This window comes from Mastigoproctus giganteus, chromosome 13 (genome assembly GCF_048544385.1).
Source record: "Mastigoproctus giganteus isolate SK-2022 chromosome 13, ASM4854438v1, whole genome shotgun sequence".
Taxonomy (NCBI): Eukaryota; Metazoa; Arthropoda; class Arachnida; order Uropygi; family Thelyphonidae; genus Mastigoproctus; species Mastigoproctus giganteus.
The window spans coordinates 126,241,822-126,256,258 of NC_143587.1; the positions used below are offsets into that span (position 1 = coordinate 126,241,822).

General features: G+C 36.5%; 1 protein-coding gene across 4 annotated transcripts in view; it reads left to right on the top strand.

Annotated features, from left to right (window-relative positions):
- LOC150076426 (WD repeat domain phosphoinositide-interacting protein 3) overlaps positions 1 to 14,437 on the top strand; it is a 179,928-nt gene that overhangs the window by 43,586 nt on the left and 121,905 nt on the right. The window contains exons 3-4 of one of the 4 annotated variants that reach the window (XM_090388011.1): positions 7,229 to 7,314; positions 10,165 to 10,266. The exons of 1 other annotated variant lie outside the window; for it this stretch is intronic. In XM_090388011.1, the coding sequence (XP_090244137.1) occupies positions 10,197 to 10,266 (70 nt within the window). In that variant the 5' untranslated portion in view covers positions 7,229 to 7,314; positions 10,165 to 10,196. Of the gene's footprint in view, positions 1 to 2,069; positions 2,145 to 7,228; positions 7,315 to 10,164; positions 10,267 to 14,437 lie in introns of all 4 variants that reach the window. 2 more of the 4 variants (XM_090388012.1, XM_090388009.1) reach the window with 2 other exon arrangements.

Sequence of the window (14,437 nt, forward strand, 5' to 3'; positions counted from 1 at the left end):
ACAAGAAATGTTGGCAGCATTTGAAACTTTGCATTGAGGCCTTCAGTGGGAAGAAAATGTGCCAGAAAATATATTTGATTGTTTAAACAAATGCAAATATTTTCATGAATGATGTACAGTAAAATCCAGTGTACAACAAAAAAATAACCAAGTATTTTACGAAATAATTCTTAAAAGTGTGCATCATGTAAGTAGTCATTTCTTAATAAGTATGTATTAATAAATTAATTGTTTTAAAACATTAGAAAATTTATTCATTCCCACTTATTCTGATTTACTTCCCATCTTTTACCATATTTCTGATTTTACAGTATTTTTCACTGTTGAAAAGGTCATATTTCTTTATAACGAAATTTCTGTTTAACGAATTTTTTCAAGGGAACGATCGATTTCGTTATATAGAGGTCCGACTGTAATTTATTTTTCTCCATATTATTTAAATATATGTAATAATAAATAAATATGTAATACATATATAATACAATAATTGCACATTGATGTAAATTGAACTGGTGTAAATTGAGGACTTCCTGTACTGTCATTTATATATCTTTATTTATATCTTTAAATGAACAATTGTTTTGCCAAGTGGTATCTGCCATCCTTTGATGAGATGGCAAAATTACTGGAGCATTGGGCAGGGTGGCAACATATGGTGCTGAATTACAAATAAAAGGCACTCACATTCTGAAAACTATATTAGCATTAGCATTAGTAGAGGCATTTGATGCAAGAAAGCAAGCTTATGCAGCATCAACCAAAAAAAAAAAAAAAAAAAAACCACTTCCACTTCACCCCTCTGTTCGTTCAAAATACCTGTCCAGCTGAGCCTTAAACTTATTTAGGCTATCAACTTCCACGACAAGGGATGGAAGTCTGTTCCACCAGCCAACCACCCGCTGGCTAAAGGCAAATTTCCGCACGTCTATCCTACATCTGTCTTTCCTCAATTTGAATTTATGCCCTCTCAGGTGATTATTCTGAGCGAGAGGAAGAATCCCATCAGCATTGAGCATGCTCAAACCATTCAAGGCTTTATACACTTCTATTAGATCACCTCGCTGGTGCCTAGTCTCCAGACACTGTAATTTGCAAAACTTAAGCCTTTCTTCGTAAGAGCACCCCTTTGTTCCATTCACTAATCTTGTTGCCCTTCTCTCTACTCATTCCAGCAGCTCTATATCCTTTTTGAAATGAGGCCTCCAGACCCGTATACAGTACTCTAGGTGTGGCCTGACCATTGCCTTATACAAGGGAATAATCACCTCCTTATCCCTGCTAGAAAAATTCCTGTATATCATTGACAAGACACCATGAGCTACTCTTGCAGCCCGTCTGCACTGCTCAGAGAACTTCATATCTGCCTGCACAACCACCCCCAGGTCCCTTTCATTCTCTACCACTGTCAGTGTAGTACCACAGAGTTGATACGTTGCTCTGGGGTTGCTGTTTCCCATGTGCAGTACTTTACATTTGTCAAAATGACATGACATCCTGTACTGGTTTGAGGTTTCATTTTAGTTTGTGTAAGTTAAATTTGGTACTCTAGCAAATACACTGGGACTTTGATTATCAGAGGTGAACGAGACCAAAACTGCTGCAGATAACAGAATTTGTAGCCAGTTTTTATGGGGATTTGAGATTCTTTTATTCTTGTACAATATTTATTGCCTACAGTAATTGCAATAAAAAGTATATATAGAATAATTTTGAAAAAAATTTTATTAAACAAAATGCTGTACAGAAATGTGCATTATATGTAGTATGAACTAAATTAATAAATTTATAATTTTATTTTTTCTTACAGCATTTAATAAAACTATTTAAAAACATGAAGTTCTAAATTCACCAGTGATAAGTTTGCTTTATTTTATTTGTATTATGCCGTTGTTATCATTTGTACAGTATATTAGCATCTGAAGCCATATTGCACTGTATTATGTGCAAAGTGTTCTGTTTGATAAAATTCCAAGAAAAGTATTCCAAAAGATTAAGATAGTCATTGTTGATTACAAGTTTAAGCCTATCAAATCATATATATTATTCTTTAAATGAATTTTTGGTTTCAGAGAAAAATATTGAAATCAGCATAAAAATCAGAGGTCGATGATGGGATGAACTTTCAGAACAGTCTTGTAAATCAGGTATGTGATTATTAGGGAATCAGGACACAGTGCTAAATATGCAACTGAGACAATCATCAAAGTAGGTACCACCAATATTGAAACTTTAAACTGCAAATAAATGGACAGATGATTATTATTATTATTATTTTATTTATATTATTATTTTTTTTTTTTCAAAGTTTAATCACTCCCCAATTAGACAGTTATTCTCACTTTATAATTTTACATATGTGAAGAAGTTTTTTAAGTTTTGGACCAGATGTGAAGGATGTTACATACCAATAACAAAATGTTAGAGTGAGGTCTTTGTTTTGAGAATGATACTATGGTTACTAATACTAACTAGTACCTCTACTAACACTATATAGTATAATACTAATATTTACTAGTACTAATACTAACACTAGATGACTCATCAACCGGTGCAATACCGACACTTTGCTTGGTTTCCAAGTTTCTGTCCCCCCCACCCCAACATCCTCATCTGCTTTAACCTATGCATGGTACTTCTAGTACTAATAGTAGTAGTATTAGTAGCGTGTAATACCACCACTTTGTTTATTGGAGGCATAAAATGACACCCACGTTTAGTCTCCAGAGCAAAGTTTCCAGCATATCCCCTCCATCTCCTTCAACTAATGCATGGCATTAATAATTCTAACCAGTACCACTACTAATGATAGTACAAAGGGTACTAGGAAAGTTTTGCAATATGACGCAACAATGAATCACAGGAAGCTGCTTGTTGCTGCATGTTGAGACATGTTCATACGTGCATAGTAGCCACCGCGCCAAGTCGATGGGCTCAGTTATTCATTAGTAGTGAGAGTGTAAAGTGCTTGCGATGGCATCGTGGTCACGCAATGAGATAAGGACAGTTTTGCGGTATAATTTCGTGCGTGGTTTAACCATAGACCAGTGCTTAGAAGAAATGACTCTTGCACTAGATGATGATTGTCCACATCGAACAACGATATTCAGGTGGTATAGAGAATTCCAAAGGGGAAATTTCACTCTGGAGGATTCTGAGAGGCCAGGAAGGCCACGAACGTCAGTTATGGAGGAAAACGTTACTTCTGTGAGGAAAATGCTTGACGAAAACAGGCGAGTGACCTACCAACAGATAGAGGATACTTTGGGCCTAAATGCACCAGCAATTCGTTCGATTCTGCAAGATCATTTGCACATGAAGAAACTTTGTTCTCTCTGGGTGCCGCATCAACTGACTGAAGAGCAGATGACACGACGTGTGACTTGGTGCCGGGAGATGTTAAAGTTTGATAAGGGACAATCTCGGTATGTGAACAACATCGTGACAGGTGACGAGACTTGGCTGTACTATTACGATCTGCCGACCAAGGCTCAAAACAAAGTTTGGGTCTTTGATGATGACGACACACCCGTAATTGTCAGAAAATCCCGATCTGTAAAGAAGAAAATTATAGCTGTATTTTTCAAATCGAGTGGAATTGTGGAACGTGTTGTTTTGGACACGCAGAAGACAGTCACAGCTAAGTGGTATACTGAACAATGCCTGCCTAAAGTCATTGGATCTATGAAGAACCTGCGGCCAAAGTCAAGAATGGACACCTGGTACCTCCATCACGATAATGATCCAGCTCTCCGCGCCAAAGCCTGCACCGAATATTTGACCACGACAGGACTGAAACTTCTCGAGCACCCTCCCTACAGTCCAGACCTTGCTCCCTGCGACTTTGCACTGTTCCCGCATGTGAAAATGAAGCTAAAAGGGAGGCGGTTTTCCAGTGATGAGGACCTTCTACGGGCTTGGGACAACGAGTGTGCTTTACTCCCTAGTGAAACTTGGCAGAACTGGTTTAAAGATTGGTTTCGGAGGATGGAGAGGTGTATTGAATGTAGAGGAAATTACTTTGAAAAAATTAAATAAACAAAGCTGTATTGCAAAACTTTCCTAGTACCCTTTGTATAATAGTAATATAATACTGATGCTTACTAATAAACTGCTGAACAAAATTACCAAAACATGTAGAAAACATGGTGTAACTTGTGTAGTTTGTGATGAAGCTGGACAAAATTTGGTATGATGGTGTACCGTACCATAGAATAACAGTGAAATGAGGAGACGGTGAGAAACTGTGGGCAGGTATGAGACATTTATAGGGGTTATATATGAGTTACCAAAAAGGTTACATTATAGAAGTCAATACAAGGTGCTTGAAAATATGGTCACATGATGTCAGCATGAGACACCTGCGTAGCCAGGTGGAAAGGAGCAGCAGTGCGTAGCACACACTTCTTGATTAGACCGGGGTTTGAGCCCATCACCACCAAATACGGAGGATGCAGAAAGGTCAGGGAATGACCACCGCATATCTCGGAGCAATATGGCCTTAGTTGCTAATGCTCCTAAAAACCAAATAACAATAACATGTCAGCATTGGATATGATCTCTGCAACGGCTAAACAGGCCTGACAATATAAGGGTGTCTATAAGGTTCTGTGGCAATAAATACCATTCTTCCACCAGTGCAGACCTTAGCTCACCTAGTGACTGAGGAGTTCGCTCTTGGCATGCAATGCGATGCCCAAGGGCATCCCACACATATTCGATCAGATTTCAGTCTGGTGATCGTCGCTGGCCATGGCAGTCAATGGATATCTTCAGTTTAAAGATATTCCTCTACCACTTGAGCTCTGTGTGTAGTGGCAATGTCATGCATGAAAAGAAAATCTGGTCCAACCACATCCCCTTAAAAGTTACACATAAGGTTCATGGATCTGTTCTCAGTATCTCTTCGCAGTTATGGTACCCTATCAAAACATGAAAAGGGGTGCAGCTGTTGATCATTATTCCGACCCACACAAGAAACTGCCTCCACCATGTCTCTTTCTCTGATGTTTGAGGGATGGTACTGTATTCCTCATTATCTCCAGATGAAATAATATTTAGAATCTGTTTATAAGCTAAAGCTGAATTGATCAGAGAACAGAATTGTACCCCATTTGTCAGAGCTCCAAGTCACATTCGTGGCACCAATTTCAGTTGGACAGACAACTTCAGTAGTCGAGACACGCTAATTTTCGTAAAACCGGACAAATGCTAATAATTTATTGTAATTTTTCCTTGTAGAGGATCTAATAAAAAATTATTAGCATTTGTCCGATTTTACAAAAATTTGCGGGTCTCGACTACTCAAGTTGTCTGTCCAACTGTCTATTAAAGTTTCGAGACTTTAGGACCTCCACATTTTTTTACTCTATGGCACCAATTTCAATGCGCTCTGTGGTGGTGGTTTGGAATTAATAGGGTACAAACCACTGGCTTCATTGCACAGGGTCCACTTGAATTTAGCATTTTAACACAGCAGAGTTGAAAAGGTTTACACCTGTGGCTGCAACAACCTCAAGAGACATTTGATGACAGGATATTATAGGGTTCAGTCTTGCTGTTAGAGCCAGATAGCAGTCTGTTCCGGCTTACGTAGCCCTTGGACGACCTTGACCAGCTCTTCTTGTAATGGTTTTTGACTCCTGAAATTGCTTCCATAGTGCCAAGATGACATTGGGAACACATTAAGCCAGCATACCACCTGCGACTGCCCAGTTTTAAGTCATTCAACAGTCTGCCATCTCAAAGAATCATCTAGATGACGATGATTTTCCCTTCTGAGTATTGAGATGTGGCTATCACACTGATCAAGCCGAAATATAGGATTGAAGTGATGTGGTCACAACCCATGTTTTTATTGGCATAAATAATTTGCATGACATGCAGATCTGTAAGGTGGTAGATCAATTTCTGTTGGATACTTGGAATTTGCGTGCCAGGATGCCTATTATATCAGATATTCTACTTTGGCGACACTGTCCACAATAAAATATTCATGAAAAACATTTTGTTCTATTAATTTTTTCTAGCAGTGTACTAACACTGGGTAGTAATCACTCTCACCATCTGGTGCAATATCACCACTTGGCATATTGGAAGCATGAATGGTGAAACCAATGTTTAGTCTCCAGAGCAAAGTTTCAGGCATTTCCTCCCATCTCCTTCAACCTGTGCACGGTACTACTAATACTTAATAGTACTAATACTAACACTAGGAGGCAGATGATTCTCATCAACAGGTGCAATATCACCACTTTGCTTATTGGAAATGTGAAGTTAAACCCATGTTTAGCCTTCAGAGAAAGTTTCCAGCTTCCCCATCTTCAATCCATGCATGGTACTACTAATACCAACCAGTACCGCTACTAATATAATATAACACTAATAATAATACTTTAATATAATACTAATACTTACTGATACTAACCCTAGGTGGTAGACGACTTCCATCAACCAATGCAATACCTCCACTTTGCTTATTGGAGGCTTGAAATGGTGAAACCCATGTGTAGTCTCCAGAGCAAAATTTTGGCATCCCCTACCCATCTCTTTCAACTCATGCATGGTACTAAGTACTGTAGGTTTTGATACATTTGGGGTTTTCATAAAAAAAAAAAAATAAAAAAATATTTACAAAATGAATAATAAATGAATAAAAATCATGTGAATAGCCTGAATCAATAGAATTGCAAAAAATAATCATTTTACAAATATAGATTATATTTCTTCTTCTTCCTGTCCAGTATTAGGCTTAGAGGCCTGTTACGGTCTCTCCATCTTTGCAGGAGTGTGCCTCTCTCTCCTTCCCTGGAGTTTGTAGTTTAGTATCTCTTTCGGATAATGTCCGTTCTCCATTACATGCTGTATCCATCTGTTTCTGTATAAGTCGATATGATTCAGTACTGAGGTTGTCTGCAGTTCTGACAGGATGTCTTGATTTCTTTTCTTTTAGATTATATTTGAAGCAACTAAAATAATATTTAGTTTTTAAAGAGCAAACATTTTTTGAAATATTGCACTTAATATGCATATCTGATAATGATTTTGAAAATTTATTACAGGATAAAAATGTATACAGTACATATAATATAAATATATAGTAAATACAGTACAAATTGAGGACAGTGATAAATGTTGGTTTGTTTCAGTGACAGAGTGTACATAAATTACAATATTCTTAAGTCAACACATTATCTTCTACTACTTAACCATCCCTTTATCCATAATATAGGTAACTTGCCCTTAATGCCACATTCCACCAATTTATACAACAATCATTCATGTGGAACAGTACCCAAAAGCCTTAATGAAATCTAGGTATGTGACAAAAAAAAAAAAAAAAAAAAAAATGCTCGCTGGTAGATTTTGTTTTGAAAATAATGTCTTCACTTCATCTACATACTTACATTTTTATTTTCATTATAAACCTCTAAAGATGGGACAGATGTGATAAGAAAAATTTTTTCTATAAAATAACTTGCCATTGCATACAGATTTTATTTTTCCAGTTCTTGTGATATTGGTAGTTTAGTGGATTTAGGTGGGGAATGTGAGAAATATTCATACTTGACTACTTTATAAATGTTATAAAATACTTATGCTGTGCAAATTGTTTTAAAGAATAACTGCTGCAGTTATATGTTGCTTAGAATGGTGTTCTGCAACTGGTATCCTGGTAAATTGAGGGATAAAAAATGTCTTTCACTATTTTCAAAAATAGGATAATGTAACTGTTATTTGTTTAGTCATTAACTAAATGGTACCTTACATACCAATTTATTATTATTAGTGGCAAATGATACAAGGAAGCAAGCTTATACAACATACGCGCGCAGACCCCTTAACTGTCGATCACTTCTGATAATATGTATAATTCTTCCTTAAATTTGTTCAGACTAGCTACTTCAACAATGCCAGATGACATTTTGTTCCAACAATTAATTGCTTTTGGGCTGAAACAAAATTTTTACACATCTAATCTCCAGCCATCCTTTTTTCAATTTAAGTTTGCCCTCCTGTGTGTTGTCTGAGAAAGAGAAAGAATATTGTCATTGTTCATCATCGCAGTTAATTGTTCAATGATCTTATCTGTGCTGATATTCTTTGTTCCATAAAATTGATATAAAGAGATTTGAAATTAACCATTACATTTAAATGGTTTTGCCAGATTTGGTCATACCTTTAACTCTTTGGAAGCACCTGTCTTTAAGATGTTTCCAAAAAATTACTTTAGTAGTCCCATGAATTTAAGTGCTTATCATATGACCATTTTTGAATATTTTTTTTCACTAATTTTTGTCTTCTTGGTTAAAAGTACTATGTCAACTTGAAAAATAGAATAATTTTATGTCAGTCTGCTTGGAATTAGTCATCAGTAAGAGAGGTCAGTGGTTAGAACAGATAATTAAAGTCCTGATGATAGTTCAAGAAGGAATGAGAAGTCTCACCTGCAAGTTAATTTGTTTAACCAATTGGATATACTTGGTGTTGGATTTCAGTTTTTAAATGTAAATTCTCCAGTATTTAGTAATTAATTTTTATCACAAACTTAGCATTTCTATTTTACAAATAATTTAATATATTGCACCTATGCCAATCCATTCACACAACATGTTATAATAGACTTTTTGTCAACTCTTGATTGATTTTCTAATATAAAAACTACCTGAGCTAGATCAATACTATATGCATTTTTAAAGCAAGCACCAGAATTAGTGGAGACTTAAATTTCACAATTCTAGAGAGACCTAAATTTGACACAACTTTATCACGTAACGACGAATGACAGAGTGAGAATTTTGACATTTGTATTTTTCATACTTTTATGATTATTTTATTAATTTTTTTTTTCAGAGTTAGTTTACCACTTTAAAATTTTGTGACAAAATTATTTTTATGTGTATGTACTTAGATTACAGCAAGTTAGTTAATGCGTGCAGTGTATTACATTTCAGACATGGTTCAAATGTTTTAAAATAAATTTTTCTTTTTTTTTTTTTTTATTAATAGAAGTGAAAAATATAGTTATCTCCTTATCAATTAAATACTAATATTATAATTTTATAGAATAGATTTTTACTATTTAATATCACTCATGTACCACATGAAATTAATTTATTAAGCAGTCACCTAAAACACTGTACATTAAAGTGATGTTTCAGGCATCTTGCTTATATCCCTCATCAGACCATGCTGTTGGGGACAGAACAATAGAAAGAGTTAAAAAATTTGACTATATTAAATATTACAATAACCATTATTACAGTTACAAAGTTATTGTAATTACAGAATGGCTATATTATAATATTACAATAACAATTACAAAATTAATTACAAAGTTATTGTAATAATTGTAATCGTTATTGTAATATAGTCAGATTTGTAACTCTTTGTATTGTTCTGCCCCCCAATAGAAAGTTTGATGGCAAGATGCCTGAAACGTCGTCACCTTAATGTATAGTGGTTTGGCTATTGCTTAATAAACTATATTATTTATTAATTTCATGTGGTATATGAGTGGTATTAAATATAGTAATAATCTTAATGGAAAACAACCACGTAATGTCCTTCCCTAACTGTGTTTATGGGACTCTATAATTTTACATTCTCCAAACTTAGCTGTTCATTTAATTCTAAACTGTATAATATTTATTACTCTCCTCCCAAATACTATTTTTTAAGTCTCTCTCTCTCTCTCTCTCTGTTTGTCTTAACATAACAGTACATGAAGCATGCATAGACTGTCTAAAGCTAACTGTACTGCATTAAAACAACATTTAATATATGAATTTATTTTTTACACATCTGAAAAAAAGAAGTAATTGCCGGATTTTTATTTATCCAGTTTTAATGAAATTTGGCATGGCTTGACAAATACTTTTTAAACGGTCCAAATATAAAATTTCATGAAAATCTATCCACTGGGAGTTTTGTTACCTGAAAAGTGAATGTGGCAAAGACAATAGGTGCTTATGCATATATATGTGAATGTGCCTTAAAAAAAAAAGTTGCACACTGAGGTAGTGAATGTTGCTGCTTTATTTTTATTTTGAGTCTTGATTTGATTTAGAATAATTATAAACATATTGAGATGACATTTTGTGACCAAATAAAATAAATTGGAACTAGTGTCAAAATGGTTAATTTATTAATTTTCACTTTTTCTAGCTTTTACTGAGGGAGGAATTGGATATGTGGAAATGTTGTTTCGTTGCAATTATTTAGCCCTTGTTGGCGGTGGTAAAAGACATAAATATCCACCAAATAAAGGTGATTAAAATTGTTAAGTATAATTTTTAATTCAAAATTTATGTATAACAATCTCCCTCTGTGTTTAATTAAAATACATAATCAGTTTTGTATTGTAATTTGATCTAAAGTTAATAGTATAAGAAATTATAGCTATTCATTTTTTTCATTTTTGCATTGTTTATTTATGTTTTATTCAATTTTTACAATTTTTAAGCCCAGAAAAATTCTCTCTCTCTCATGAGCCTTAATGAACCTTACTGAATAAGAATTATATTCTTTCTAAACTGCATGCTATTTTGATTGTTTGCATGTGTCACGTGTTTTCTTGTTTAAAAATTAAATCGGTGTATATTGTGTAATGTGACTTATACAGTATAACTTTAAAAAAAATACGAAACATTTAATACAGCAGATTGTCATTATAGCCAAATTAATATGGCTATAGTGGCAATCTAATGTAATGAAATAAAGCACAAGTAACAAAGCAGTGTAATTGATACTGATGTGGTGAACCATGCTAAGTAATGACACAAAGCTATGCATATTAAATAAGATCAAATTAGATTAATTAAATTATATATACACTGATGAGCCAAAACATTGACCAGTGAGTTGTTATGCAAATTGAAGCGGTGAACTACAGCGCATGCACGGGTCAGGACACTGTATAAAAATACCTGATACTGAGGGTCTGTTAATCAGTGTTACTTTTTTTCTTTAGATGGGAAAGGCAGCGGACTTAAGTGAGTTTGACAAAGGCCAAATTGTAATGGCCAGACGACTGGGTCAGAGCATATCCGAAATGGCACGGCTGGTGGGATGCTCGTGGTCAGCTGTGGTTAGTACCTACCGAAAGTGGTCTGTGGAGGGAGAACCCATGAACTGTTGGAAACTACAGCTCATCGATACACGAGGTGAGCGAAGGCTCTCCCGAATGGTATGTAGCAACAGAAGGGCGACTGTGGCACAACTCGCCGGTAATTGGAATGCTGGTGACAGGACACAGTACATCGAATCCTGCTGAAAATGGGGCTGCGTAGCTGCAGGCTGCTCCGAGTGCCCATGCTAACCATGGTTCACTGGCGACAGCACCTACAATGGGCATGAGAACATTGAAACTGGACCTTGAGTGATTGGAAGAAGGTTGTCTGGTCCAATGAATCACGTTTTCCTGTTGCACCACGTGGATGTTAGGGTACCTGTGCATCGCTTACCTGAGGAATTGATGGCCCCTGGATGCACCGTGGGATGAAAACAAGCCGGTGGCGACAGTATCATGCTTTGGGTGATGTTCTGCTGGGATACCCTGAGTCCAGTCATCCATGTGCTGGACACTCTTACTTCTACCACTTACCTAAACATCATTACTGATCAGGTACACCTTTTCATGGCAACGGTCTTCCCCTGTGGCGGGTGCCGTCTTTCAGCAAGATAATGCACCATGCCACACTGCCCGGATTTTTTCAGGATGGCTTGCGGAACACGAGGAAGTCTTCCAGATATTGTGCTGGCCTACAAAATCCCTAGACATCAATCCCATCGAGCATCTGTGGTTTGTGTTGGAACAGCAACTCCGATCTGTGGCATCTCAACCACGGACCTTACAGGAGTTAAAGGATCTGCTGGTTATGTGTTGGTACCAGATATCACAAGACACATATAGAAATCTTGTAGCATCCATGCCTTGCTAGGTACGAGCTGTTTTGGCTGCATATGGAGGGCCAAAATCATATTAGGTAGGTGGTCATAATGTTTTGGCTCATCGGTGTATGTACATGGACACACACACACAAATATATAAAAATGTAAAAAAAAAAAACTAATTACTGCCTTACATTAGTAGTAGCAATAATGGAGGCATGTGATGCAAGAAAGCAAGTGTATGAGCTTATGTAGCATCAGCCCAAAAAAATACAATTTCATACATCCATTCCCTCTAAAAGTTTTTCCAGTTCCTCCTTAAATTTATTTAAGCTATCAGCTTCCACAATGACACATGAAAGTTTGTTCCAGCAATTAACCACCTGCTGGCTAAAGGCAAATTTCCACACATCTATTCTACAACTGCCTTTCCTCAATTTGAATTTATGCCTCCTCAGGTTTGTAATCTGAGCAAACGGAAGAATCCCATCAGAATTCAGCATACTCAACCCATTCAAGGCCTTATACACCTCAGTCAGATCACCTCTCAAGTGCCTAGTCTGCAGCCACTGCAGTTTGCGGAACTTAAGCCTTTCTTTGTAAGAGGATCCCTTCGTTCCCCTCACCAATCTTGCTGTCCTTCTCTGTACACACACACACACACACACACCCAAGCAACTCTACATCCTTCCTTCCTAAAACGAGGCCTTTAACCCTGTATGCAGTACTCAACGCTTGGCCTTACCATTACCTTGTACAGAGGGATAATCACTTCCTTTTCCCTACTAACAAAATTCCTGTTTATCATTGACAACACCCCATGATGTGCTCTGGCAGCCTGTCTGCATTACTCAGAAAACTTCATATCTGACTGCAATTACTCCCAGATTTTTTTCATGTTCTACCACCCTAAGGTAGTACCACATAGTTGGTACATTTCTCTGGGGTACATTGATAAGTACTTTGACAGAGATCAGCACCTACAAGTACATAAATAAAAAGTAATACTGCTATCTGTAGTTCCACCTAATTTCTTTTTATTATTGTATTGATAGGTGTTGGTCCTTGAAGTACACATCAGTGTAAAGATGGTAGTTATTTTTTTATATATTTGTGTGTGTGTGTGTGTGTGTGTGTGTGTGTGTGTGTGTGTGTGTGTGTGTGTGTGTGTGTGTGTACACAAATATATAAAAAATAATATATATTATTAATAATAAAAAAAATAATATATATATTATATTGGGTCCATATATATTATATATATATAACATATACAGGGTGTCTCAAAAATACACTACATAACTTCAAGAATGAGTTCCTCATATGCAGACAATAAAAATATTTTATATCAACATAGTTCTGGAAATGCTTGGTTTCCGAGTTTTGAAGGTCTGTCTATCACACTTAACTGTTCATGTCACCTTATAGTAATTGTTTAAAATGTCCACCTTCTGCCTGAATACAGTAATAGTAGTAGTAGTAGTAGTGGCATGTGATGCAAGAAAGCAAATGTATGAGCTTATGCAGCATCAGCCAAAAAAAAAAAAAAAAAAAATCACACCATTCCCTCCAAATGCCTGTCCAGTTCCTCCTTAAATTTATTCAACCTATCAACTTCCACAACGACAGATGGAAGTTTGTTCCAGAAATTAACCACCCGCTGGCTAAAGGCAAATTTCCGCACATCTATTCTACATCTGTCTTTTCTTAATTTGAATTTATGCCCCCTTAGGTTCGTAATCTGAACAAGTGGAAGGATCCCATCAGAATTCAGCGTGCTGAACCCATTCAAGGCCTTATATACCTCAATCAGATCACCGCGCAGGTGCCTAGTCTCCAGCCACTGCAATTTGCAGAACTTAAGCCTCTCTTGGTAAGAGGATCCCTTCATTCCCCTCACCAATCTTGTTGCCCTTCTCTGTACACGCTCAAGTAAATCTACATCCTTCCTAAAATGAGGCCTCCAGACCTGTACGCAGTACTCACGGCGTGGCCTGACCATTGCCTTATACAGAGGGATAATCACCTCCTTTTCCCTGCTAGCAAAATTCCTATATATCATTGACAAAACCCCATGACCTGCCCTGGCAGCCTGTCTACATTGCTCAGAGAACTTCATATCTCTGCACAATTACTCCCAGGTCTTTTTCATTTTCTGCCACCTTAAGTGTAGTACCACACAGTTGGTACGTTTCTCTGGGGTTACTTCTACCCATATGTAGTACTTTGCATTTGTCAAGGTTAAACTTCAGTTGCCACTTCTTAGCCCATCTGCCCAAATTATCTAGATCCTGTTAGCACACTGCCATTGCTGTCATTAACAACCCTGCCAACCTTTGTATCATCTGCAAACTTCAACATTAAGCCTGATATACCTTCATCAATATCATTGATAAATATACAAAACAACAGTGGACCTAACACCGAACCCTGTGGGACTCCACTAATAACATTAGTCCAAGAAGAGCAGCACCCATTGATTACCACCCTCTGCCTTCTCCCACTTAACCATCCTTTTATCCATTGTAGCAACGTACCCTTAATACCA